This window comes from Aythya ferina (assembly GCF_964211825.1).
Source record: "Aythya ferina genome assembly, chromosome: 11".
Classification (NCBI taxonomy): Eukaryota; Metazoa; Chordata; class Aves; order Anseriformes; family Anatidae; genus Aythya; species Aythya ferina.
Genome location: NC_140307.1, coordinates 20071084 through 20099081, shown reverse-complemented (window position 1 = coordinate 20099081; position 27998 = coordinate 20071084). Strand labels below are relative to the sequence as shown.

Here is a 27998-nt window from a genome sequence, read left to right as displayed (position 1 = left end):
GTTTGACAAATATGATTTAGTGGATTAATAACTGTTATTACTTCACCCTGTCAGCATGCCATAAATCAAAGGGAGAAGCATTTTACGGTCTGGCTCAGCAGTGTGCTGCAGCTGGCAGAACAGGAGCAGCCTGGCACTGGGGCTGGGAGGCTCCTCTTCCTTCACGCGTGCAGGTGAGCTACCGCCTGCTTTCCCAGTGGCACTTTGCTTTTTATTTTCACATATGTTTAACGTGCTGCGACTCCAGCCTTAGTGTGGCGAGCTGTAAGAGGGGGCTGGCTCCGGCCGGGCAGCAGGCGCCGCTTATCGCGCAGGGGCGGCCCGGCCCGGCCCCGCTCCCGCCCGGTCTCCCTCCCTCCCTGCCTCCCTCCCTCCCTCCCCGCAGGGCCCGGCTGGCGGCGCACCAGGCAGGCGAGTGCGGGGCTGGGGGGGTGGGCGAGAACGGTGGGGAGGGGGAGGGGGAGGTGGGGGTGCGGCGTGTCCCCCTCCCGTCCCCCCCCCTCCGGGCCATCGCGGCTGACAGCTGCCGCGCCTCGCCCGTGCTGGCTCCGGGCTGCTGGCCCCTTGGCTTCTGGGCGAGCCCGCACGGCTGGCGGGCGACCGGCTTGTGGGGCCCGGGCCGCGTTTGCCGGGGCTGGGGGATTTACCCGCGGCCCTGGGAGGTGAGAACGCCCCTCTGAGCCTCGGTGCCCCTCGTTGGCCTCTCTGGCTGTGGTTACCAGCCTTGTTTTGGACGTGTCTTTATCCATTAGAGGTTGGTTTTATTTAATTGCAGCCATCGATACGTGCAGAACCGTAACCCAAGACAACTTTCACCCTCGGAGCTTGTTCGTTGGCTGGGGGGAGGTTGAGGCTGTAGCCGAAACTTTAATGTGCGTGGGTGGGTTGTAGCTGCTCTGCGTTGGGTTCTGCACAGAACTAGCTGAGGAGTGCTTGTCCTGTGCTGCTGAGTCTGCTTTGTTGGGTGGAGATGGCAATTGACTAAAATGCACAAAAATATTCGGTTATAATGCATCAATTAATAAGCCCGGTTTTAGTAAGGTTTCTCTTTAAAGAAAAAAAAAAAAAAAGGCAATCGTTCCCTCTATGATGCTTGTAGAAATGTTATTTGTTTGCTTTTTAAGAGCAGCTTAATGAAGATAGTTCTTGTGTTTTGCTTTCTTGGTCTCTTAAAGGTACATAGGTCACTAATTCTGGAGAGGCGCTTCCTATATATGTTAGTTTTTAACTGGGAAGTCAGTATTCTATTGATACTACTTTAACCTGCTCGATGGCATGCAAGCACCAGATAATATGGAGCTCTCAAATTAGAGTACCCAAATTAGAGGACTGGTGTGTTGTTGATACACCTGTTAATTTGAGAGTTTAATATGAAGGATTTTGCTGTTTGTTTTTAAACACCTGTCTGCAAATAGCACTTCAGATTGTTTGTGTGCTCTAAAACAACTTAAAAGCAACATAATGCTGCATTATCATCTGTTAGACTGCTTGTAGTTAGGGTACGTCTTTGTGTGTTTGTAAGTATGCTTACAAACATGCTTACTTCAAGATCTGTTTGGTCAGAGAGAATAATTATTCCTTACTTAGCACTACAAACAGGAAGTTTTCTTCTGGACATGCTGTGTATTGTCAACCAGCAGGCCACAGTGCCTGTTCTGCTGGTTTAATAAAACCAAACCAAAACCCTTCGTTCATGAGCTTGGGGAAACAGGATGTACCTCTTCAAACTGTGTCACAAACGGAAGTTGCAGAAATTACTCGTCACAAAAATTCCCCTTTCTGACTTGAAGAGAGCACGACACATCTAACACCAGCTAACTTTTACTTCTAGGGCTAAAACTTCCTCTGCATGCTTGAGCAGGTTGTCCACTTCTTTCAAGAACAGCCTGCACGAGATAAACAATAAACAGCCTTCTAAAGTGAAACTAACTCACTCGAGAGTTGCTGTTTTTTTACAGGGAAGAGGATGAGAAGAATGTCTGTATCTTGGAAACTTCCTTTAAAACAAAGTGAATAAAATTGTTTTTGCAGAGGACACCTCCCATGTTTTCTCTCTCCTTCCCAAACTAATTATACTCTGAGAGGTAATAATGGGACTTCTTAAAGAATTTAGGGTATACAGAGGTGAGGCTAATATAACACAGAAGGTGCAGAATGAATTGGTCAACTATGTCTAGTGTAGCAGAGAGTTCTTGGAGTTGTCCTTGGATTTTATTTATTTTTTAATATTTGAAATTTCTGTTCTAGATTTCAAACTCCTCTCTGTAAATTCCATAAAGGAGTTTTACCCTTTAGAAGTGAAAAAGCTGCAGTTCTTGCCTGGTGATTCAAGGGATTAAACAAAGTCGGGCAGGTGAAAGTACACATGAAAATCTTGTCATAAGTTGATTTTCAGGTTATAATGCTTATTCATTCTTTATTGGCAATGCTGCAATAAGGAAATGAATTAAAATGAGTTTATACCTGTTTTATTGCTGACAAGTTAAAAACTGATATTCAACATGTGCAGGCAATGTATTCAGAAGAGGGATAGTTCTTTTTTACTCTAGCACAGGGAGAGAAACATGTTTGGAGATTAACATTAACTGACATTTAGGTAAAACAGTTGCACTATCCCCTTGACTGCAGTTGTCAAGACTCCACCGCCTCCTGGTTCTGACTCTTCCTTGTCACGTGAAAAGGTGCAGCTCTAGCAAGTATAAGGATGGGTTTCTGACCTTTGCTTCCAGCTGCTTTACTGATACAAATGCTAAGAGGTGATCATGGACAGAGTACACCTATTTTAGGTGTACTTAAAGATCCCAAATCTAGGAAGATGTAAACTCTTGTTTCATTGAATTTTGTTTTCCTGTCAAGCCTAAGGCTCCTTCTCCTGCAACAGCAAATTAGTACACATACCCTTGCACATAGCACTGGAAAATTTGGCATGCTTGCCATCATGGCTTGCATCCCTGAGAGGTGGGGAGAAGGGGAATGTCCACTGTGTGCATATGCTGGTCTATGTTGGCATTCAAATACAAATGTAATGATTTACTTTCCAACAGTGGAATGGCACTTTACACAACTCGCTTGTTCAGTATTTCAGTGATCTTCAACATTAAATCCTACAACTACACCACACTGCAATCTAGGAAATCCTTTTATTTCTTGTGGCACCCATCTCTTCAGGGTGTAGTGATATTACAGCTGGTGTAACAATAAATGTTAAAGCAAATGCATCAGCTATGCTATAGCATCAGATGCACTTTCCTGCCAAAATAAACTGAAAAATGTATTACCCTTTGTTAGAATTCATTTGCTTGTAGGAAATTTTAATTTCCTGGCAGAGGCCATGATTAATTTTTATGTTTTTCCCAAATTGCTTGCAATCAGTCTGCAAACTTAGTATCTTGGCTGTAACAGAGGTTTAGTATTACAATTCTTGCCTTGGAGACTCATCTAGCCATATAAATAAATAGGAACTCTGCCTTCTGTCATTAACTGGTGCCTTTCCATATCTTGCAGCTTCCTGCTTACTGAAAGATGGCAGCAATTGGAGTAGCGCTGTCCTGTTCCTGTCTCCGTCCTGGCGTATGGCTGCTGAAACCAGGAGCACATACGATGAGCTCCCTTGGTTTACATACAGCTGCCAGGTGTGCTGCCAAGGATTATTATGAAGTACTTGTTCTGGGTGGAGGCTCTGGTGGAATCAGCATGAGTGCTCGGATGAAGAGGAAAGTGGGGGCAGAAAATGTTGCTGTTGTTGAACCAAGTAAGGTAAGACTTCTCCCATTGAAAGCAATAAGCATTTTATATATGTAACCAGTTTGATCCGGTTCTTATCCTTCTTCTGCCCCACATATTTTGAACTGTGGAAAGGAAGCCAACTAACCTGCCTTCAGTAAGCTTCACATGAAATTTGTTGCTCCATCATAGAGATGCGTGCATCCATTCAGCTTTGTCAGGCAAAACTCTTGGTTATTTATACAGCTCTTTGGTTGAGAATAGCACATTACTACCTATTTGAAGTGATGTACCTGCATCAATTAAACTGTTCTTAAATACTGGTCAATTAAACTGTTCTTAAATAGTCATAGAATCATAGAATCATAGAATATCCTGAGTTGGAAGGGACCCTTAAGGATCATCAAGTCCAACTCTCGACACCGCACAGGTCTACCCAAAGTTCAGACCATGTGACTAAGTGCACAGTCCAATCTCTTCTTAAATTCAGACAGGCTCGGTGCAGTGACCACTTCCCTGGGGAGCCTGTTCCAGTGTGCAAACAGTCATTTAAACATTTCTTTCATTCTAAATTTCTAAACATTTCTTCTTAGTCATTTAAACATTTCTTTCAGACTCATTACTATCAGCCATTGTGGACCCTGGTTGGTGCTGGTGCAAAGCAGCTGGAAACATCTGCACGTCCAACAGAAAGTGTAATGCCTAAAGGTGTTGAGTGGATTAAGTCTCGAGTTATGGCACTGGATCCAGATAAGAACTGCATCAGGCTAGAGAATGATGTCAAGGTAATAACATCACAAAAACGTTAGTCTCAGTCACTTATTCGGTGTTTGTCCATCGCTTGCAGATCTTCTTGGAACTACCTATGGAGCAAAACCTTCCCAGGCACCGAGAAGGCTAGGAAATTTGCTTAGTCTTATGAGAAGTACTTGATCCTAAAATCTGTTTCTAATGACTATTACAGATAACTAGGTTAGAATAACCTCAACTTAAGACATCATCATCATGAGTCTTCTTCCTCTTTATGGAGAACTGAATACAAAAGGTGGAATAGTTTGCTCAAAACACTTGGTTTCCTGTATAGCAAAATTGTGTGTAGAACTCTTAATGCAGTTAGCATTTTAATGATAAATTATTATTACAGCTTAACATTTACTTTCATAATGCCTGGCCTTATGACTCTATTGCTGTCAGACATCTTAAATTTTCTTTGAGATAATGTTTTGTTTGTTGGTTTTATTCTTCTCTAAAATACTTTTTTTCCCCCTCTACAACAGGTATCTTACAAGTATCTGATAATTGCCCTTGGGATTAGTCTGCATTACGAAAAGGTACTTCTTTTATAGTTATCATGTTTTTACTAGTTTTAATGGCATTATATGCCTTCATGACTCACTAATGTAAATGTTTTTTTAGTATACTTTTTTTTTTTTTTTTTTTACTGCAGGATACTACAATGCTAGTATGAATCAAAGAGCCAGAAGGCAGCCTAATGTATTAAGTGTGTCCCTCCACATATTTGTGTGTAAAAAGTCAAATTACCCGTGGGGAGGTCTTTTAGGGTAGCTTTGTGGCACCTCTATGGCAACACCAGGTGATGGGACAGCAAGTTAAATGTGAACATCAAGTATAGTCTGTAATGAGACAATGAGATATGCAGACTGCAGTCTGAGGCATCTCTAATGTAAGCAGAAATGAGGAACACACAGCAGTTAGTAAAATGTGTCTTGAAGAATCAATTTGACCCCTCTCTACCACCTTTTTTAAAGGGTACACTTCAAAAGGAACCAGCTGTTACATCTGTGTGTGAATAGGCCTTTGGACCCTTCCCATCTATTAGTTTTCTTGTACATTTTCTACAGTGGCACTCAAACTCATGGTATGGCACCAGAATAATCATAGCACTGGATAGGAAGAGGAAAACACAAAGGCAAGGTGTTGGAGCGATTTGACTCTCCTGGCTTTAACCTGCCCAGCATATGACGTAGTAACTAATAATGTATTTGACTCTCTTTTTGAGTAGCTCCTAATGCATACACAAAGAAAGAGTTAGTCTTAGTTAACTAGAGTCACACAAGATGAATTCAGCTGATTATATCAGCGGAATGAGGAATTGCATTGTGCTCAGTGACCCTCTCAGTCTTCATTTAAATTTCTACAGTACAACTTGAAAAAAATAAATTCAGTGTTCAGAAATTCAGTATTTGGTAGAGGAATCCATGTAATCACTATTACTCTCTGGTGAATTTAGTGAATAAAATTCATAGTAACAGGCTTATATGGCATTAAAACCAAAGTGGCCATTTTAAAAAAGATGGTTGCTCTTATTTGTCTTCACTAGCAGCATAGTTCGTGTTGTAGACTGTAATCTCTCAAGCACATTGCAGTGATGTAACATGACGCAGTTATCTCTCAGAAGTTCTGCAATCCATTATTTTGAAAGAGGGACGACTGCCTGTCTCATAAACAGATGCTCTGGTGTACTAGTAGGAAAATAATTATTGGAGACAGAGCTGAAGCAAAATAACCTTAGGAAATACAGATATCTGCAACTAAGTATTGTGAGAAGTTTCAATCGCTTCTTTATAAACTTTCATAATGCTTTTTAGTGTGTGTTTGCTTGTTTGTTTTTTACTTAAAATGATGTGGCAGTGACTTTTTCTGTTCTTACTCTGATTTTCATGCTTTAGTCTACAAAAACTTGTGTCTGGTTCTGCACTGAACAGTTACAGTACAGATGTTGCAGACCACAGTCATTTCAGTAAATATTGCAACTACTAAATTTTGATGGAAATATCTATCTGGTTGGTAAGCTTAGGGGCGACCTTATCGCTCTCTACAGGTACCTTAAAGGAGGCTGTAGTGAGGTGGGGGTTGGTCTGTTCTCCCATGTGCCTGGTGACAGGATGAGGGGGAATGAGCTGAAGTTGCGTCAGGGGAGTTTTAGGTTAGATGTTAGGAAGAACTTCTTTACTGAAAGGGTTGTTAGGCATTGGAACAGGCTGCCCAGGGAAGTGGTGGAGTCACCATCCCTGGAGGTCTTTAAAAGACGTTTAGATGTAGAGCTTAGGGATATGGTTTAGTGGAGGACTTGTTAGTGTTAGGTCAGAGGTTGGACTCGATGATCTTGGAGGTCTCTTCCAATCTAGAAATTCTGTGATTCTGTGATTCTTATTTTCAAAAATACCAACTAGTAGGTTTATATTAGCTTTCTTTTTTTCTTAAATATCTGTTTCTTAAGTCTCCATTTAATACTTGATGATGAAGACAAAATTCTTGCTGTCTGTAATTTAAACCTTTGTTTTCTTTTCCTTAGATCAAAGGCTTGCCTGAGGGTTTTCATCACCCTAAAATAGGTTCCAATTATTCAGTTCATACAGTAGAGAAAACATGGAAAGCTTTGCAAGATTTCAAGGAAGGAAATGCTATCTTCACTTTCCCAAACACTCCAGTGAAATGTGCAGGGGCTCCTCAGAAAATCATGTATTTATCAGAGGCCTACTGGAGGAAAGTAAGTATTTTCCTCTCTCTGATAATGTCTCTTACCAGATATGGAAGGCTTTTGCTAAGAGGTTTTTATCATCTTTTTAAACAAATAAAAAAACACATGGGAGAAATAAGACTCAGGATTATTAAATGAAAGTGACCAAGTTGCCTTTTCTGTTATTAATGTTTACTAAATGAAACTAACTGAATTGTGCATAAGCATTTTGCATTTATTACTGGAGAAACTTGCAGAATTCAGAATTCATACGGAATGAACTGCTTAACCTGCTTCTGGTGAGCTACTGATACAACTGTTCTCAGCCTAACTCCAGGTGGTACACTAAAATCACACTGGCTGACATTGTCACTCTTGTTGCTTTAAGTAGCCAGTGCCTACTAAAGCAAGCTTAGTGGCTAAATAAAGCAAGCTTAGTGGAGCTTCAAGTAGAAGTGTCAGGCTCCACATATGTTTTAAAATTACATGATCAACCTACTGGGTATCTGAATAATGCATAGAATTGACGGTTTCAGAATGCTACTACAGATGTTTAACCTGCATACAGCATCGTTCAACAAATTGCAGCCATCTCTTTTCCCTAGCAATTTCTGTGGGGGACATCTTCAGTACCTTACTCTGAAGGGGTAAAGTATCATAGGAATTAAGGTACAAGGATGTATCCTGTCTGGCTTCTAACATGCTGTGAAATACTGTATCTGAAAAGTTCTAATGTTACTACTACATTAATTATTGAACTGCACTGTTCTATTAACTTTTCAGGACAGTGGCATTGTTCTCTTGCTTCTGCTAGCTTATCTTTGCAAATAGAAAAGGCTCACTTGATTTTTCTGTGCAGACAGGAAAACGACCCAAAGCGAACATACTGTTCAACACTTCACTCGGTGTCATATTTGGTGTTAAAAAGTATGCTGATGCGTTGACAGAAATAATAAAGGAGAGAAATATTACTGTTAACTATAAACGGAACCTTGTTGAAGTTCGAGCAGACAAGCAGGAAGCTGTGTTTGAAAACCTGGACAAACCTGGAGTGACTGAAGTTCATCAGGTGAGAAGCTTTCAGGCCTCTGGTTTGGTCCTTCTTCTTTGTATGTACTGTAATGTAACTGCCACAGTATAACAATGTAATCTGTTGCTCTATTGTGTACTGCCATTTCCTCCTTGTGGTACCTTGTCGTTTAATTTCAGAAGATTTAATTTTGAAACTAAGGTGGAAAGAAGCGGGGGCAGGGTGAATGACTTAATAAACCATGCCTGAAGTCCTGTATGCCTTGTTAGTATAATTTGGGAATGTCTCAGGCATATATATGGAGGAAATAAAACTTCTGTTAGGCCAGTTTACATGGAGTTGCCTGATAAGGTTCACGTTAATAAAGAATTTGGAAAGGATGCACTTCAAATTTGTGATCAAAGTTTCACTCTATATACCCATGTTTAAAATAAAAAATAATTCTTCATACTGTTTTTAATTCCTTACATCAATACAAGTATGATTTGCTCTGATAAACTAGACATTTAGTGCCTTTTCTGTCTGTCTAGTATGAAATGCTTCATGTCACACCTCCAATGGGGCCACCTGATGTACTCATCAACAGCCCTGTCTCGGATGAAATCGGCTGGGTAGATGTAAATAAGGAAACTCTACAACATAAAAAGTATCCTAATGTTTTTGGTATTGGAGACTGCACCAACCTGCCAACATCAAAAACTGCTGCAGCTGTAGGTAAAGGCCTGTGCATGTTTGTGTGTGCAGTGGGAAGTGTGGGAGTGACAGTAAGCTTTTAAATCAGACGGTTGTTTTGTTTGTTACTCTTGAGGCCTGAACTTCAATTTTTTTCCCATCTTTCTAAGACTTAAGTCTCCTGGACCAACTGATGAGCTGAAGACTGTACCGATGCCATTAACCCCCCAGTTCTCATTTTAGATGCCTGACAGCTTGACTAATCCTATTTTCTGTGGTCACAGAATGACATAAAATGAACATGCTACTCTTGCGTTGTCATTTTTCAGTACCCAGACTTTCTACTCTATCTTAGCAGCTCATGCATATGTGTCAGCTGATAAGTCTACTGAGGAATCACGTGTTCGTTCTTGCAGTCACAGCGTCCAATATAAAAATGCTTTATATGGTCTTGTAACTTTAAAAGAAAGAAAATCAAATCCAAGGGTCTATAGAGTAATGTGAAGAGTGGTATAGGCAACTCTTGCAGCAAACTTCAGTGTGCTGGAATCTTCAGTGTTTGAGAAGACTTGACAAGTATAATTCAGCATGGCAGAATGGGTATAGGCTAAAAACATATAGCTCAAGTTTTGTTAAGCCTTCACAGTTGGAAACAATGAGGCCAAAATGTTACTGCAAGTATGATTTTTTTTTTCCTTTATGTGGGACTGTAAAATTTGCAGACTGATTTGACATATATGTTCAATTACAGCTCAATTGTCTAACGCTACGAGCTACTACTGTTTGCTTAGCAGTATGACAGTAATTGCTGTCTAAAGCAATTTGTCTAAAGTAGAATGACAGTAATTACTGTGTAAAGCAAAGCCTTAATACACTTTTTTTTTTCTTCTCTTCCTTATCTAGCTGCCCAGTCTGGAGTGCTTGATAAAACTATTTCCCTGGTAATGAAGAACCAGTTGCCAACTAAAAAGGTATCTACAGCTTTTGTCTTAGGGGGAAGTTGTCTTGAATGTTACACCCACTCTCATGCAGGAATTTCTGCTAAGACAGTCAGTTAAACTGCATGAACTGAAGACAGAAAGGGCTTCATGTCAGCAGTAGAGGTGCTAAACGGCTAATTACTGATGTCATAGTAGTAATTTCATAGCACAATTCATATTTGTGGTATTGTCTTTAAAAGCATGATCTATTTCCTTCCTTCTGATTTGGAAGAAGTTGAAAAGCTGATTGGGCTGGGTACATTGACAATGCAGGTGGACTTAATTGGACTAAGAGTGTTGGCTAGTATAATCCCTACTCCAAGAAAACCCTCACAAACCCTATTATATCTGTTCAGCTTGTCTCACATGTTCAGAACATGATCTTCTAAGGAGGTAAGTGGAAGTTTTTGTATTCCAGAAGCTGTTAAGCCTGTGGCTGTTTTTTTTTTTCTTTCTCTGAGACAGCTCTCATTTTAGGCACAGCTCCTCAGTTAATATTCCTGGGGTACTGACCTGAGTATCAGTCCATACTGCAGTGAACCCCTGGAAATTCTTAAGACTATATTTAAGAACCTGTTTATATTCTGTCCGTTAAAGCCAGCAACAGCTCTTGTCCTTATCTACTGGTCATCTTTTCTGCTGGTTACAGTAATAGCCAGCAATTAATGACACAAAGCCCTTTAGGCAATTGTTTAGGTACATTCTAATGTAAGTAGTGTCATTACATAAATACACAATCTGCAACTGAAAGAAAATAGCTTGGTTATTATGATTATCAACTCATAATTGTCAGCCTTTTAAGCCTGTTAGAATTAACACTAAGTGCAGAAACCTCCTAGAACCTTACTTTGGTATATTAACGTTAATCATATAACTTGCAATACTTAAGCATCTAGCCTTTACTCAGATGAACATAAATGGTGTATTCTTCCTTCCAGTACGATGGATATACTTCCTGCCCACTTGTAACAGGCTATAACAAGGTCATTCTAGCAGAGTTTGACTACAATGCTCAGCCTTTGGAGACCTTTCCCATTGACCAGAGTAAGGAGAGGATAACCATGTACCATATGAAAGCTGATATGATGCCCTTTCTCTATTGGAATGCACTACTCAAGTAAGTATTTTAAGTCTGAGGAGGCATAGGTGGTGTGATCATGCAGAACAAAGCCAGGTACAGGTACCAGTACCTGTTCTGGATAACAAGCTCTTTTAAGAACAGTAATTGTACAGTGAACTTCAACTTTGAGCATTCTTTGCTAGTAACGGGGCTTGTGCAAGAACAATACTGAATTTTACAAAAGGACAGCCGTTGGCCAAGTTGAAACAACCTAGCTAAAGCAAAACTGATTCTCCAAGACAAACCCCTAGCATTCCTCTCTTAGTAAATGGAAGTATCATAAGGGAGTAAAACATCTCTCTCCCCCCATCCCCCTTACACATGCAGATATGACTTTGATGTGATTAAACAACTTTCTCCCTTTCTAGGGGATACTGGGGAGGACCAGCTCCTATCAGGAAACTAATGCATCTGGGCTTGAAGTAAAGTAACAGATAACAGCCAAAACTCTTGGAACAAAAGGAGTGGCCATACTGCACAAGTACTCATACTCCCTCTTGGACAACCACTTAATAGACAGACTTTTTTAAAGGAAGCAGCTTTTACACCAAATTCACTTTCTATCTACTAGGGGTTAAGCCTTACTATACACTCAGTGCTCTTCTATGTAAACCAAAGCCTTAAGCTGATTCTGTATGTACACTGGAAATTGAAGTTAAGTTTGAGGTTACCTTAAACTACAGGATGCTACATTTTCTACAGCAATCATTGACTACAAATTTATATAATGGAACAGTTTTTCAGTGACTCTGCACACTAGTAAAACCAACTCGTTCTCTCGTTTTTGAGGAGCCTCAGTCCAAATTTCTTCAGCAAAAAGCATTGCAGATGGACTATAGAAATTAGTGCAGATTAATGAAAGGAAAATAAATCTTCCTTTTCCAGATTTGTTTAGATATATCACTATAACCCTAACCTTTTTCCTCAGATCAGACTCAGCATAGTTGCACTATTCAGCTTCTCTCTTACCCTATCAATTACAGGAACTTGTTTCTCCAACTAATGAAAGCAGATGTGTTCATAAAAGTCTCCTACATGCTAATTCCCCATATAAAGTTTTGTGTTTTACATATACCCGTGTCACATAAATATGTATTATGTACATTAGCAGTGTTGTGCGAACTAGCATCACCTTTGTTATGTTTTACTACTATAGTTTATGAACATAAATAGAATTCTCAATAGGAGATTGTGAAAAGAAATCAGCTGAGGACATGTACTAGGTTGAAGCATAAATTAAGACAACAGCTGAGGGGGAAATACTTTTTTTTATTATGGCCATGTGTAGCTCGGTTTCAGGGGAAATTGAACAAAAAGTCAAATCCAATAACTGAGTCTTCACAGAAGCTGGAACTTTAGTAGCAGTCAGGTAGACAGCTCAGAGCAAACAGGAATCATCTTCAATCCCAAGCAACTTATTTCTAAACAGGAATACAGACATGAATGTATTTGAAGTTATAGCTTCTTGGTTTTAAACATAGCCATTTAAAGGGTTGCTTTTGAGTTCCAATTACAAGCATGAACACATACCTGCATGTTAAGTAATTCTTCAATCTTATTTTGGATCTGCCCATACACCTCATTGAACAGCTCCTCCCTTGATTTTGTTCCATTCAAGTGCACTTAATGTAAAATAAGAGAGCTATAATAGAATCATGCTTCTGTAAGCCTGACAGATCCTGATTTAAAAGGGCATGCACCTGACTTCCTAGAAAAATATACTCCATGCAACAGTTTCAACTCTTCTCTTACACTTAACTAGCATGTATATCCTAAACTTGACAAGCATTTCCCTCAATCTTACAAAAGTACTTTTGTTATTGAAGGCTTACCCACATCAACACCAAGATCTTCCATTATCTTCCTGTGCTTTACGTACATAGGCCAAACATGGCCATCAAACAATCCAGGTGGATCTGGTACAGTATAATTCCTCGAACTGTAAATTAAGACATTATTATTCAAGAGTAGTCTAGTTACTGTTTAGGCAAATGACATATCATGCACTCATTTTTTCTACACCCTAGCCTGAATCTGTTGCATTCAGTGTAGTTTTTGAGCTTAAAAGTTAGTCTTTAGCATCAGCTGAAAACAGATACAGCTGCAGAGATACTGAAAAAAAAAGTTGGAGTTTGATGGGCTGGTCCAAAGCATGCAAGACATAGAAAGGATTCCAATAAAAGACTGATCTTACACTGAGCACTGATCTCATGTACACAATAGTTTGTTAGAAACCTTTTGGGCTACAGTTTTTCAATACAGTAGCTGCATTAGTGTTAATCCTTTCATATCTAAAAAAAAACTTTAAAGAGAAAGAAAGTCTTGAGCTGCGTAAGACAGGTAGGAAAGGTAGCAAACGAACTTACACAGATAAACTTACCTTCTTCTCCTTTTACACTCTTCATATGGAATGGAAAGAAAGTACCGATGGTGGAAAATATCAATCAGTGGCCTGAAAGAGACACATCTGGTTACAGCTAATCTGTTTCATTAGTAGCAGGAAACAGAAAGGTAACACCACATCCATGTTCTCTGGAGCTGTCTTCAGTCTAGTGACACCATTAGTCAATATCAGCTGCTAACTCTTGGTTTAGAACAACACTTTATTGTGTTAAATCACATAATTCATATAAAAATCAAGATATATGAAATCATAACTTGATTACCTGTAGGTGTAAAGTAGGAAGCCTTCAACAATAAGAATGTGGATTGTTTTATCTCCTCCCTCCCTGTCTGGTGAGATTTGGGCATCCAGCGTGTTGTTGATCCCATGAGAACGTTCGAACTTGACTGGGTTTCTTACCCAAGCATTGATGGTATTCATCATAGCCTCCATATCTAATGCACTAATCACTAAGACAAAACACACAACTACCATTAACAAGCAATTAAACATCATCTAGCAACAAAGTCTGTACACAGAAAAATGCATGTAAAGGATTAAAGTACTTAAAGTTTTTGAGTTACACTTTGTTTGATAACACCATAACAAAGCCTTACCATCATACTGTTTAAACCCATCTTCAACTTCTATTTCATCTTGAGGCTGAAACAGCGATAAGAAAACACCTGCTTGGTCAGCACAGCTACCAGGGAGCTGGATCCCCATTTCAAAGCAAGAAAAACCAAAAACAGAAGAACTGAAGCTTGAAGCTAAAAAACAGAAATCTTAACCCTCCACCAGGTTTCCCCGCATGCAGATAACAAGCAGGAGTCCCAGATAACCACGCCAGCCCTGCAGCCTCCCACCGACACGGCCACTCGCCCGCGCCTCCTCCAGCCGCACCGCGCCCGAGGCGGGACCCGCCGCCTCCCGCGCCCCGCCTCACCTTGAAGAAGTCGTCCTGGTGCACCACGCTGCAGTTGGGCAGGGCCTGCATCAGCTTGCGGGTGAGCGTGGTCTTGCCGCCGTTGGTGACCCTGAGGGAGCGCGATGGGGGCAGCTCAGCCCCGGGACCCCCCCGCCCCGCCCCGCCCCGGCCGCCACACGGCGCCGCCCGCCCCAGCCCCGCTCACCCGCCGATGCCGATGACGATGCTCATGGCGCGGCCGGGAGCCGCCCGTCCCGGCTACCGAAGCCTGAAGGGGTCGGGGCTGGGGAAGCCGGCGCCGCCGGGAGCGGCCACCTACGGGCCCGAGCCGGGGCCGGGGGAGGAGGAGGAGGAGGAGAGGGGCCGGGCGGAGGAGAGGGCCGGGAGCCCGCCGTCAGCTGCGGGGCCGCGCCATGCTGGCGGCAGCGGGGAGCAGCAGGGCCGGTGCGCGCCGCGCCGCAGCGCTCCGCAAAGGGACGCGAACCCCCGCTGCACGCGGCTCCCCTCCTCCGCCCGCGCGCCCATTGGGCGGCCTCCGCCCCGCCGTGGCCAATGGGGAGCGGCGCGGCGCGGGGAGGCTCGCGCCCATTGGGCGAGGAGCGCTCGACTCGCGCCCGATAGGGCCGCGGCTCGGCCGCTCGGCGGCGTTCATTGGAGGGGAGGTGGCCGCGCCTGGGGCTGCACCAACGCGCCCTAACAGCGGGGGGGGAGGAAACCCGGGGGGGTGCGGCCCAGGGGCCCCCCTCAGGCGCTGCGGTGGTTCGGCCCGCGGGAAGCCCTGACCCTGGCTGTAATTAGGGGCCCGCAATTAGCTGCGGAGGGGCTGCCCCCCGGGGCTGCGGCAGGGCTTCGGCAGCCGGGGACCCTTCCAAAGTCAGGGTTCTGGTGTGCTGGGTCTGGTTAAATCTTCGCCTGTCATCGAGCAAGGTGACTTTGAGGCACCTCAAGTTTCACGCCATGCTCAAAGCGAATTAAACCAAGTTTTATCTACAAGTTCCACTTTCCATTTTATTTTATTTTATTTTATTTTATTTTATTTTATTTTATTTTATTTTATTTTATTTTATTTTATTTATTATTTTTTTTTGTCCCAGCCCATGCCAGTCAGCTCTGTAACCATACAGACATTTCAGGATTTTAGCGCAATATAAGTAAAACGAGCGAAGTCAGGATAATGCACAAATTACAGGCGCAGAACAATGAGATCTTAGAAGGGCAGTCAGCCTGAAGTACTGTTCTCCCCGTCAACCCAGTGCTGACAGAGCTGGAGGAATTAAAAGGACAATTGGGCTCAGAAGTTGCCAGGATTTAACAGCTTGGTGTGGGCAGGGCAAGTGAGAGAGGGAGTTAGGAGAATCTTATCAAATAGAGATAGAGCACTGACGGCATTAAACCAGCGTGCTAGTTCATGTCTTTGCCAACTATGGTGCATTGTGCAAATTAACTAAAGCAAGAAGCCCTGGGCCCCTTACCAAGGTCAGTCTCCTATTAGGAGCGTGAGCCTATCTTAAGAAAGTGGCAGAAACTGGTCCTGCAGATGGACAAGAGCCAAGGAGCAACTGAGTCTGCGCTAAGACAAGAGGTCAACTAGCAGTGACGAGGAAGAGTCATCAGTCTTCATCCCCACGACCCCCACCAGGATACACTGTGCAAGCGCAGATGGGAGGAGTTTATGGAAATGACTCCTTGGAACTAGTTTTAATATGAAGCGGAGATAGGTTATGAATATGTATAGGCACATTGTGAAACTTCATGCATCTGTAACTCTTTGCTGCATGTAATCATGGCAAATTGCTGCATCAGGTGCACACGACTTTGGTGGGACTACCCCCCGTGCTGCCCAGCGCTGAATAAACAGACCTACTGTACAATGGTATTGATTGTGGAGTCCGTTTCCCACGAGTCACAAGGGAAACCAGCCTGCAGCTGAGGTGAGGTAGCAGCTGCTAACTTTGCACTCATTGCCTTTCACCAGCAGCTTGAGTCAAGGATTCGCCATGACCAGACCTTGAGTCTGTAGGGCAATTGTGGAGAATAGATGCATTTAGTCTGTTATTAAGATTATGGCGCTTGTCAATGGAAAGGGGAGATCCTTTTATTTTCATTCAGGAGAACGTTCTACACTTCATATAGAATTAGTATATAGTATTAGTAATATAGTATAAGTAAAACACAGAAATATTTTCAATACTTTTTAATGCATAGCAATGGTGGGAGTGTTACATTCAGTGAAATATATCGAAATATATCTTAACGTTCATAAAGCTCTGGGGCATTTTAACTCCACAGACTGCAGCATGGCTGTGTATCCTGCCCATCACATTCAACATCTGTGTCTGTGTGTGCTAGCCATTTCCCTGGCCCTTTATCCCTCTCTTCTTGATGCTGTTGCTGCTACGGGGAAAAACAGAGAAAAAGAACAACAGGATATTGTCTGGTTCTGGTCTGTGTGCCAACAGTTACAAAACGTTGTTTTCTTCTCAGTTTTGGGATTCTTGTTGGCTTTTATTAGTCTTGGACGAGCCTAAGCACATTAAGATGTTTTTTAAATTCTTCCAGTTACTGTGGAAACCTTGAGTCTCCAGGAGGAAGGCGGTGTCCCGTGCCCTTGTGCGGACATTCCTGTTCTGGAGGATGACACCCTGACTCATGCAGAGGAAAAGAAGAGCCCTGTTGCAGAACACAACAGGAAGACATTTAGCACTACTCTTTGCCAGGATGACACCTGCAGGGCTGCTGCAGGAGTGGAAGTGAGCCACGGACTGGATGAGTAGCGCTGAGAAAACTGCATTGCTGTACAAATCTCTTGCCAAACCAGAGCGCCATTTTGGCTTCCATTCTCCTTTTCTGACACCTGTAGGTAAGCATAAAGTGCACTGCCAGATAGACTTCTGCAGCAAGTTACCAAGCAAAGGAATCATCCCGGGGTGCAGATTCACACCAAAGTGGTCTAGTTTAGCTGTCAGGATTATAATCAAGGATTATCAACTGAAAATGTGTTGGGGTTGCCAAGGCAGGAGCTGGCTGCTTGCCAGTGCTTGAATGAGGAGGTGGCACCCAGCAGGACGCCTGAAGCCATGGGTGACATGCAGGTATGTGCTGCTGAGGCTGAAGGCTGCAGGGTACAGCAGGAGGAGAGCAGGTGTACGGCCACTATTTTGGGATGGGGACGTTCCCATGTCTAATTTGACTCTGGTAAACTCATTTCACCCCCAGTAAGTCTGCTTTCAAAATAGGTTATTAGGGTACAGCTACACACTTTGTGATTTTTAAGAAAATCTTAGCTTTGATAATCTTCTTAACATGCAATAAACCCAAATAGTCTGCAACTTCTGTGAAGTGTGGGCAAAAGCTTTGGTTTCTGCATGTTCTTGCGGTTGTGGGGACCACTGTCCCTTCTTTGCTGCACCCATACAAGGCATTAGTGGTGATAAAGGCCTTTGTGAGAGGGTGAAGTAGGGTGAAAAATGATAATGTTGGCAGCTAGTGAGTTGTATTAAAACCACACAGGATAAAATGGAAGTTTTCATTTCTGCAATAATGTATCATATCACCTAAAGCTAGGAGCAGATGTCACAAACACTTTGAAAGATAAATGGCAGAAATTGAAAAAATCTGCTTGAAGTGTGAGAAGTGATAAAGTGAAATAAAACTACAAAGGTGAAAGAAATTGATGTGCTAATTATGTAATTGCGGGGCTACATAAAAAATGCCTGTGATAGGGGGAGTTTATGGAAATGTCTGGGCTCTGTCTGAGGAACTGGTTCTGTTGCCAATATAAAAAGCTCTTCTTTTCTGGCTTAATGGCTTTTTGGAGTTAAAGAAGTTCAAAGTAAAAAGAACTCCACGTGTCTGTGAAGAGCAGCTATGTAAGACATAAGAATACTTTGTTTTGCAAATATTTGTGAAGCTTAAGCATTCAATCCCTTGTGCTTCTAAGCTGTTCTTTCCCGAAATACTAAATAGTTGAGAAGCTTTGGCCAGCTCTAGTTACAACAGGGTCATTGGCTGTTAAACGAGACTTAGTTTAGTTCTTGTATTGCTTTAATTACACTTCTTTACAGAAACTAGAATATATTCTATTTTCTGTCTGGGAATAAATATACATGCTTTTTCATGCTGTTTTCTGACGTGAACATACTGATTTTTAAATTGATACTGCTGCTCTATGTAAGTATGTCTAAAACAGTTCTCTTACAGGCTTGTTTCAGTCTTGTTGAAATGTCTGGTGCTCAATAACTGTTACCAAAATTTTAGTATATTACTAACTATTACCAATATTTTAGTATAAATTAAACAATTTATTTCTAGGTATACTCACCAGATTCTTTCTATGATCTTTTTCTGTGAATCTGCTCAAGCAATTCTTTCCTATGTTCACTTTAGGAACCACATCTTGGTCCTTGTACTGCTTTAACTCCCAGAGAAATAATTAAGTAACAAGATTGTATAACCTACTGAAAACATAATGATTGAATTCCTGGTTTGTTTTAACTGGTGCAATGGTGAATAACAACAGCTGGTAGGTAGATGCACAACTTCTATCTTTTATCACATTTGTAATTTTATCTCTTGGTTATAATATAGAACACTTTTACTATCATGTTGTTTTGATTAAATTAGACTAGGTAATGGAAAAGCTAAGAATGGACATGTTATGCTGTGTTTAAGCTCTATACGTTTTTTCCCAAAACTTTGCCTGTATGATTGTTTGCAGTTCTCAGACCCTATGTGTAGGGGGACTGACTTTTTCAAAATTCAGGAAAGCTTTTGCTAAAAATCAAGTAGCAGTAAGAAAGGTGAGTTTGACCCTCTCATAGTGTGACCAGTGTGAAGCTTCAGCCTGGTTGCCCCAAGGAGTCACTGGGGGTCAGAACTGACTGTATTTTTAATTTGTTTGCCACTCCTTGTTTCTGTCTGAAAGCTGCCTCATATTTTCTGAGTAGAAACACATCTTCCTTCTTATAGAAGAGGTGTCGGAGACTGGACCGGAACATGATAGGGGAGCCAATGAACTTTGTCCACAATGCTCATGTTGGGACAAGAGAGATGAGTAGTGACTCTTCATCAGTAAGCGTGCACTCTTGAATAAGCAGGAATCTCAGCTCAGTAGCCTGTAGAGCTACTAAATACTGAAATACTAGATAATATCATAAAAGAAAAAAACATCTGTCTTCATGTTCACCCTACCTCCCCCCACCCCGAATTGCTTCAGAACAGAATTGCCCCTTTGTCTGTAAGCATAAAATACTGTAGAAGATATGTTCTACAAAACAGTCCATCCAGTCCCCAGTGTTTCTACATGTGAAGGGAACCTTTTGGGATAATGATTCTGTGGGTGGAAGCACTTGATACTAGGTCCAGATTTCGCATCACCCAAAAATCAAGGTTGTCCCAAGGTAAGAGATGTAAGAATAGTTGGATTTTGGACAGCAATATCCATTTTGAACACTGACTTAAAAACAACCTGGAAGATTTTTTTTTTTTTTAAAGTTGCTATTTCTCCTCATTGCTATTGGAACCTAGCACTGTCTGCTTCTTCAAATTTATGCTTTTGGAAATTGCTCTGACAACCAGACTTTGTAAGATGAATATTCTAATTCTAACTCACTCTACCCCTTCTTTGTCTAGACTGCATCAATTCAGGACCACATGAAGTTTAAAGGTGGTTATACAAATGGCACTTCTGCAACTGCTGAGCTATAGGAAATTGAAAGAATTTTGACATTTGCCCTGTCTTAAGAAGATCTCCTGGGCTGTGCTTTCATTTTCTCTAAAGCCTCTTTATCATGAAGTAGAGAGAATACTTGAATTATAATAGGTCAGTGTGAGCGTTTGCGTTCTTTGCACAATAGCATTCTGAAGGAGTTACTGGAAATTATCCTTAAAATGGTCTGTTGTGGTGGTGTTGTAGTAGCAACAGTACTTTGTCACTGGATGACTTCCTGGCTGTTCCAAAAACCTCAAAGTTGTCTTGTAGGATGGGATTGGAAGCTGGCATGAATTGTCTGGGGTTTTGGTCTCTCTCTTCCCCTCAGGAAGCAAGATTGTTTTTTTTTTTTTTTTTTTTTTTTTTTTTAATTGGAAGATAACATATCTGCACTTTGTATGTGGGCTAAATTGAATTTCTAAGTAGGATCGTGTAGCCTATAACACTTTACCTAATTTTTGGATGGCTTACAATTAAGGTGTTAATTTACTGAGCTATACTTCAGTATTTTTCTCTATGACTTTCAATAGCGAACCAACTCTAATGTGATGTAACTAGCTGAGTCTGCAAAACCCAGTGAAACTTCTGCCTTGCTGTGATAACACTTTTGTAGCTAAAAAGGCAGGTTTTACAGACCTGCCCACTCCCAAATGAGGCTTAGAAAAACAAGCATTTCTCTGTTACTAGCCTGCCTCTCCTCTTTATGTGCACTAGTATAACTGACAGGTATTAATACAACAAAACTAATCATATTAGGTATCAGTTAATTTGAAGTGGTGCTACAACATGCTCAAAACTTTATGCTAATTTTGCATGAATTCTATGGAACTTCAAGCTAACTACATTTAAGATCTCTCTGTATTACCTATCTGTAGTTATAACTGCACAGAACTGGAAGGGGTATCTCTTGCTTCTGTCTCCTTCAGTTCATCTAAGAAAATGGTTTTGAAATTAAGTCTTTCTTATATATGATATTAAATTATATGAGTTAAATTAACTATGGTTTAAATGATAGAGCCAGGAGAATATTAAATGGAAACTGTCTCTTAGAGTTTCAGCACTTCAAAAATATGAATATTTAGCCATACCCAAACTACAGTTTCTTTCTTATATCATTGAATAGAAAAATTAGTAAGAACTGTCAAAACTGCTGAAATAGAGATTTTCTTTTTATCACATCACTGACAACTGTTCTCTGACTTAATTATGAATGACTGCCAGTGCAGAAACTTTTTAAGTTTGCTGTTGTGGGATTAACTAAATACAATTGTTTAAATTACTGCCAAATCAGCACCAGTTACAGCCCAAGTCAGTGCAACTCTCCCTTTCTTGCTCTAGGCATAAGATCATCCTTTTTTTTTTTTTTTTTTTTTTTTTTTTTCATTAAAAATAAGGAACAAAAAGTTTTGCCACTTAAAAGTTTTTAACTTCTATGATTATGTTTGTGGCTTCTGATACTTTTCAAATTGGCTTTGCTTAAGTCTTAGGCTGCCTATTCTGAGTATATTAAGTAACTTAAAACATGAAAAGTAGGTCTCTATATTATAAAACGAAACATTTTACCCATGCTTCCGTCCCATATTTCATCTTTAAGGGCCAAAGAGGAAGAGAATGCTACTTTCTGTAATAGTCAACAGCTGATCATCGCATTCAGCAACCACATAAAAGAGTAAAAGAGAAATCTAATGTCCCACATCTTTCATAGGACAGCAGTGATAAAGAAAATGGGTTATATTTTTCTTAACACTACAAGAAAAGCTAGAGAGTTAGTATTTCCTGAAGACTCGTTCAGTATATTTAAGAATAGAGTGGTGTATGCATGACTACAAATAAGTTGGGGATCAGGATAGTTATTCTTCCTATAAATAATTCAACAGAGATAATTCTGTTTTTCAGCTTATTTGTAGAAAAATCCTACTCCTTATTCTGTAAACCAAACAGTGTAAATATACAGTATACAGAATATACAGTATTATATAGGACTACATTAAAATTAACCAAGTAGTCATGTTATTAAAAAAAAAAAAAAAAAGTTTTGCTATTGCATTATGTGCCCCGTTCTTTTTTTTTTTTTTTTTTTTTATAATGTAAACAAGCATAAAAGCGTGTCTCAGGTATTTTCTTTGTATAATTGGAACCCTTATTTAGCTCTGGTCTGTCATATAACCTAGATAGGTTTATACTGAGTTACAATAAATCTGTTGAATGAGGTACTTGAACTCTTTTCATGTTGTCCAAATCTTGGTATTTTTCTCTGCACTGAAGATACGTTGGTCAGGTGGATGAATCAGCATGGTTTGAAACTTTATTGTGCAAAATCACATTTCTCCACTAGAGAGCACAATTTTCTATCAAGTCTCTGACAACTGCTCTGTACAGGTTGTTACTTCAGTGTGGGGTGGTTTTTTGTTGTCAGGGATTCTTGTTTATTTTATTCCAGTCAAGTTGAAAACAGCAAATGACACCAAAGAGTCAAACCTTTTAATCTACCTTTGTAAGCTGTGACAACCTTACACCGACAATGTGATGTGGCAACGCAATATTAACTGCTGTGACTTGATGGAATTTTTATGGTATCTTTTTGTAGTCAAAAATAAAGTAGCTTATAAGTGTTATAGGATTAAGTCTTTTATATGTAGTCTGCCAGAGTTTCATCACTGTATCTGTGTTGTTTGTTTTCTTTTTTTTGTTTGTTTGTTTAAAAAAAGATAAAGGGGTGGCAGGGAGTAGCTGTTATTTTAAACACTCTGTCTTACCTTGTGATGTCCCTGGTAGGCTTTACTGACTATTTAATACTTTTGCTTAAACCTGTAGTCAGTATTGAGAAAAGATATCTTGATTGTTCACAACCTAATATATCCTTTTATCTCCTGGAATAGCTTTGTGAAGAATATGTAGTGTCATGCTATGTTCCAAGTTACCCTGTAATATGGCAACCTGGGACTCAAGCAGGTAGGGCTAGTTCCTTGTATGGTCCCACCATAGTGGACTACTACTTGCTTCTGTAATTTCCACTCTGTATGGACAATTATTGTCTGAGATTAATAAATACTCTTAACCTTATTGTACCAGCAAGAGTAAGCATAATTTAATAGTGCTAAATTCCAGGGAGGATTAGTTATGAAGTTTTATTACAAGTTAACTAAATGTGGTAATGTTAGAGGAAAAAAAAATAATCAAAGCTGTTGTTTAGAGATGATTGCTTGGCTGTTCTTGATTGTCTTTGGATGTAATTTGCTATCATCACTGTGAGAAATGATGAGTGTCCCTTGACCCCTAAGCCACCAACCTGGACCCAACACCAGAGCCCCTGCCTCAGACCACACCCTGGAGACCCCACTCTGGCCCTGTCTCTGGAGCCCCAGATCCAACCCTAGAGCCCCAGTCCTCATTCTGACCCTGAGCCCCAGACCTGGACCCCTGCCACTGCCCAGGACCATGGACCCAAGAGTTTGCCCTGACCACAAGCCCTAACTCTGAGCCCCTGACCATAGAACTGACCCCAGACTCTGGAGTCCCCACTCCAGAGCTAACTATGAGCCCTGGACGATGGAGCTGACACGTATTTAACCCCAAGCCCCATCCCTGAGTGCCAACCCCAAGCCCTACCCCAGACCTGACCCTGAGCCCCAAACCCAAATCCAACCCAAAGACCTGGACTGAGAGCTGACCCCTGTATTTGGCCTCGAGCCCATGGCCCAGACCCGCACTTGAGATCCAGACCCACACCTGGACCAGATACTGAGCCCTGGACCTGGACCCGAGCCCCAGTGCTGAGCCCATGACTGGAACTGACCCTGAGCCCCAAGCCCCAGCCCGAAGTCCTGATGTTGAGCTCCCCACCCCTGGAGCTGACCCCGCCCTTGAACCCAGAGCTAACCCTGGATCTGGAGCTAACCCCAAGCCTGAAACCTCAGCCCCAACCCCATGCCCACAACCCCGGACCCTTGACCGTGGAAACGTGACCTCGGAACCCCCAACACAGTCAAAGCCTGACCCTGGAGCTGAGCCCTGGAACTGGACCTGACCACGAGGCCCAACACTGAGCCACAACCTGGAGCTAAATCTGAGCCTTGGACCCAAGTCCTGGCCCCTGTAGCTAACCCCAAGACCCAACTACATAGCTGACCTGGAGCCCCACCTGGGATCTGTCCTTGAGCCCTGGACCCAGACCTGACCCAAGGACCTGGACCCAGAACTGACCCTAAGCACCAACCCCGTGCTGCAGCCCCAAGCCTGAGCACTGGGCACTCAACCCTAGACCCTCAACTCCGAAGCTGACCACAAGCCCCGGACCTGGAGCTGAGCCTGAGCCTCAGACCAAGCTGGAGCTGACCCAGACCACCAAAATGGCCCTCAGACCTGGACCCAGAGCTAATCCTGAGTCCCAAGCCTGAGCCCAATCCTGGACCCTTGAGCCCAGAGCCCCAGCACCCAGAATGGACCCCAGACCGAGCTAACCCCAATTCCCCACACTGAGCCCAAACCCTGAGCCTGAGCCCCATCCACTCAACCTGGGACAACTGACCCTGGACCCCTGACCCCGTAGCCCCCACCCTGGAGCTGACCCCAAGACCCAAACCAGAAGTTGACCCTGAGCCTCAGAACAGACACTGGACCCGGTGCCCCAAAGCCAGACCCCAACCCCGAGGCCCTTGACCACAAGCTGCTGACCCCATAGCTGACTCTGACCCTGGAGATAACCCCGACCCGTCACCCCCAGAACAGAACCTGGAGCCGGAGCTAACCCTGAGCCCCAGCCCCAGCCCCTTGATCCCAGACGCTCAACCCATGACCCTGGATGCTGAGCCCCAACCCCAAGACACAAGCTTCAGCCCTGAGCCTCAAACCCGAGCCCAAGCCCTGGACCTGACCCTGAGGCAGGGACCTGAGCCCCAGACTCTGAAGCTGACCCTGAATTCTGACCAAGGAGCTGACCCCAAGCCTCCAACCCCCGGAACAGAGCCCAGACCCAGAGCCCTGACTCTGAGCCCCAACCTCGAGCCCCCGACCCCGGAGCTGACACTGGACCTGGAGCTGACCCCAGACCTGGAGCTAACCCTGAGCCCCACACCTGAGCCCCAACCCCAACCCCGCACCCTCGACTCCAAACCCTTGATCCTGGAAACACAACCCCTGACCCCCACCCCTAGAACCAGGCTCAACCCCAAGCCCCAACCTTGAGCCCCAGCCCCGAGCCCCAACCCTGAGTCCCTGACCCCAGAGCTGACCCTGAACCTGGAACTAGCCCCGAGCCCCAAACCTGAGCCCCAACTCTGCACCCTCAACCCCAAACTTGGATACATGACCCCAGAGCCTCCAACCGGGACCCGACTCCAGAGCCCCCGACCCCAACCCCCAGAACCAGGCTCAACCCTGAGGCCCAACCTATGAACTCCAAGCCCCAACCCCAGACCCTCGACCATGTAGCCCCTACCCTGAATGTGGCGCCGTACATGTTTTTTATGGTCCTAATTAGGGTCCAGCTCAGTGTTCTGGTTAGGGTTACATTTAGGGTTGTTTGGAAAGAGAGAAGGCATAGCATCCTGTTGTGTGTGTGGGGGTTGCATAAAGGCTCCACAAGGGAGCCTGCTCCCCACACCTGCTTCCTACATCTGTTCTGCAGATCTGGTCACAAGACCTGGTCCCCAGGCCTGGTCCCCAGACATAGTCTTCAGAGCTGGGCCCAGGTCTGGTCCCTTGATCTCGTCCCCAGTTCTGATCCCCAGATCTAGTCCCCACACCTGGTCCCCAGAACTTGTCCCCAGACCTGGTCCACAGACCTGCTCCCCACAGTTGATCCCCAGGGCCGATCCCTAGATTGGGTTCCCACATCCGGTCCCCAGACCTGGTCTGCAAACCTGGTTCCCAGATCTGGTCCCCACACCTCATCCCCAAGTCTAGTCCTCACACCTGGTCCCAAACCCAGTCCCCAGAGCTGGTCCCAAGACCTGGTCTGCAGATCTGGTCCCAAGACCTTGTCCCCGCACCTGGTCCCTGGACTGGGTCCCCAGGGCTGCTCCCCAGACCTGGTCCCCTGATGTGGTCCCCAGCTGTAGTCCCCACACAGAGTCATCTAGGTTGGAAGAGACCTCCAAGATCATCGAGTCCAACCTCTGACCTAACTCTAACCAGTCCTCCACTAAACCATATCCCTAAGCTCTACATCTAAACGTCTTTTAAAGACCTCCAGGGATGGTGACTCCACCACTTCCCTGGGCAGCCCATTCCAATGTCTAACAACCCTTTCAGTAAAGAAGTTCTTCCCAGTATCCAACCTAAACCTCCCTTGGCGCAACTTTATCCCATTCCCCCTCCTCCTGTCACCAGGCATGTGGGAGAATAGACCAACCTCCACCTCGCTACAGCCTCCTTTAAGGTACTTGTAGAGTATGATAAGGTTGCCTGAGCCTCCTTTTCTCCAGGCTGAACAATCCCAGCTCCCTCAGCTGCTCTTTGTAATACTTGTAACACCTTGTCCCCAGATCTGGTCCCCAAACCTGCTCTCTAGATCTCGTCCAGAGATATTTTCCCCAGACTTGGTCCCCCAGATCTGATCCAAAGAACTGGTCTGCAGACCTCGTCCCCAGATCCAGTTGCCAGAACTTGTCCCAAGACCTGGTACCCAGAGCTGGTCCCCAGATCTGGTCTGCAGATCTGCTCTCCCAGACCTGATCCCGAGACCTGGTCCCCACACCTGGTCTCCAGCTCTTCTCCCAGCATCTGGTTCTCAGGGCTGGTCCCCAGAGCTAGTCCCCAGATTTTTTTTTTTTTGCCAGGAACATGATTTGACAGAGCAGTCAACTGTTTCTTTAGCTTTGAGGATGGTGAAATGGTCTCTGCCTTGAAGAGAACCAGTTCTCAGCCTGTCTCTACAAATAGTTACTTAGGGCTAAAATCTGAGTGGCTGCTAGCTCATTATGGCTCTGGCTGTAGACTCTTTAGACCTTGAAGCCTTCTAGATTTCCAGTGCTTGGAATTCACATAATAGAGGGATATTTAGGAGGGGTTGCCAGCTAACTTGTGTTTGGGAAATCGTGGGGTACGGTTCCTTTTTTTGGTTACATTTTACTCCCTAGATATATCCAGCCATTTGTGTAACTGTCCAGAGGATTCACAAAGTGCTTCAGTACACATGGCAAGGGGCTTGACCGTGTAAGTGCAGTATTACAAAGAGATTGAGCAGGGTCACCTTTTTCATCTATAAAAGATAAGTCTGTGATTACCTCTGCCAGGGCTGCTGCACGGCCTTTTGGCATTTATGGATCTGAGGGTGTTTTTTTTCTTTCTGTCTCTGGTCTCTGTGTTTGAGTCCTCTGTAGGGAGCTGTACTGTTTGCGTGTCCATCACACACGACCTCTTTGTTTCTTGTAGCCTAGGTCATAGGCATGGACTAAGCTGGAAAGTTGAACGAGGGCAAGTGGATGGCAGTGTTGCCCCTGAGTTGGTGGACAGATTCTGTTAGTCTGTTTTGCCTTTGGGGCAGGCTTGGTGTTGTGGTTTAACCCAGTCAGCAGCTAAACACCACACAGCCATTCGCTCACCCTCTACCCTCACTGTGGCAAGAAATACATTCAGCCAGCTGGCTCCATGCTGCTCTGGCTCCCAGCTCCCATCAGCCACCCCAGATATGCAAATACTACGTGCCGTTCAATTTAGCTCTCAGATTGCTGGATGGTAAATTCTCTCCACCTCGAGAAATGCACAGGCACTGAGAGACATCTTAGTCAATTGCCAGGCTCATCATCATCTGCAAAAAACAGAGTACCAGCATTCACTAGCGTGCCGGCCCTGATGCCCACCTCCTCTGCAATGCTGACTACTACTGATGCAACAAACCGTTGAGCAATGCCTCTCTGCTCCCAGCTCCTTTACCTCAGCTGCTCATTAGCTCTACATGAGAAATGGGCCCCTGCGGTGCCGTGCTAAAATGGGCCCGGAAGGCCAGCCTCAGCTGGCATGAGGGCCTGC

The 27998-nt window shown here is 43.4% G+C and overlaps 2 protein-coding genes and 1 long non-coding RNA gene across 12 annotated transcripts; 2 read left to right on the top strand and 1 right to left on the bottom strand.

Annotated features, from left to right (window-relative positions):
- The first annotated feature begins 16 nt into the window (after positions 1-16).
- On the top strand, positions 17-12078 carry SQOR (sulfide quinone oxidoreductase). 5 transcript variants are annotated; one of them, XM_084532897.1, is made up of 10 exons: positions 17-173; positions 3505-3756; positions 4338-4508; positions 5001-5054; positions 7040-7234; positions 8064-8273; positions 8765-8948; positions 9810-9877; positions 10825-11003; positions 11375-12078. In XM_084532897.1, the coding sequence occupies exons 2-10, from the start codon at positions 3523-3525 to the stop codon at positions 11430-11432; spliced, it is 1353 nt and encodes a 450-aa protein (XP_084389023.1). In that variant the 5' UTR covers positions 17-173; positions 3505-3522; the 3' UTR covers positions 11433-12078. The 5 variants fall into 5 exon arrangements, with proteins under 5 accessions (XP_084389023.1, XP_084389022.1, XP_084389024.1 ...); XM_084532896.1 differs by having other exon boundaries at positions 154-411; XM_084532898.1 differs by lacking the exon at positions 17-173 and adding an exon at positions 510-754.
- A 177-nt stretch (positions 12079-12255) lies between these two features.
- On the bottom strand, positions 12256-14806 carry LOC311443047 (nicotinamide riboside kinase 2-like). 2 transcript variants are annotated; one of them, XM_084532901.1, is made up of 8 exons: positions 14523-14806; positions 14336-14426; positions 14007-14103; positions 13673-13859; positions 13387-13458; positions 12839-12945; positions 12537-12628; positions 12256-12427 (listed from the first exon to the last, which is right to left on the bottom strand). In XM_084532901.1, the coding sequence occupies exons 1-8, from the start codon at positions 14546-14548 to the stop codon at positions 12422-12424; spliced, it is 678 nt and encodes a 225-aa protein (XP_084389027.1). In that variant the 5' UTR covers positions 14549-14806; the 3' UTR covers positions 12256-12421. The 2 variants fall into 2 exon arrangements, with proteins under 2 accessions (XP_084389027.1, XP_084389028.1); XM_084532902.1 differs by having other exon boundaries at positions 14007-14052.
- Positions 14807-15395: 589 nt separating this feature from the next.
- Positions 15396-22642, top strand: LOC311443049. Of its 5 annotated transcripts, none has more exons than XR_014697041.1 (3): positions 15396-16248; positions 16877-19387; positions 19949-22642. It is a non-coding gene; the product is annotated as an uncharacterized lncRNA (long non-coding RNA). The 5 variants fall into 5 exon arrangements; XR_014697042.1 differs by lacking the exon at positions 15396-16248 and having other exon boundaries at positions 16286-18149; positions 18704-19387; XR_014697043.1 differs by lacking the exon at positions 15396-16248 and having other exon boundaries at positions 16286-18186; positions 18704-19387.
- The last annotated feature ends 5356 nt before the right edge of the window (positions 22643-27998 follow it).

Excerpts from the sequence above, each read along its gene's own strand:
- SQOR (XM_084532897.1), top strand. The coding sequence starts at position 3,523 with ATGGCAGCAATTGGAGTAGCGCTGTCCTGTTCCTGTCTCCGTCCTGGC. Across the intron at positions 4,509-5,000 it reads GGCTAGAGAATGATGTCAAG|GTATCTTACAAGTATCTGAT; the intron begins GTAATAACATCA and ends CCTCTACAACAG. Across the intron at positions 7,235-8,063 it reads CAGAGGCCTACTGGAGGAAA|ACAGGAAAACGACCCAAAGC; the intron begins GTAAGTATTTTC and ends TTTTCTGTGCAG.
- LOC311443047 (XM_084532901.1), bottom strand. The coding sequence starts at position 14,548 with ATGAGCATCGTCATCGGCATCGGCGG. Across the intron at positions 14,427-14,522 it reads ATCGTCATCGGCATCGGCGG|GGTCACCAACGGCGGCAAGA; the intron begins GTGAGCGGGGCT and ends GCGCTCCCTCAG. Across the intron at positions 12,946-13,386 it reads GAGTGTAAAAGGAGAAGAAG|TTCGAGGAATTATACTGTAC; the intron begins GTAAGTTTATCT and ends CTTAATTTACAG.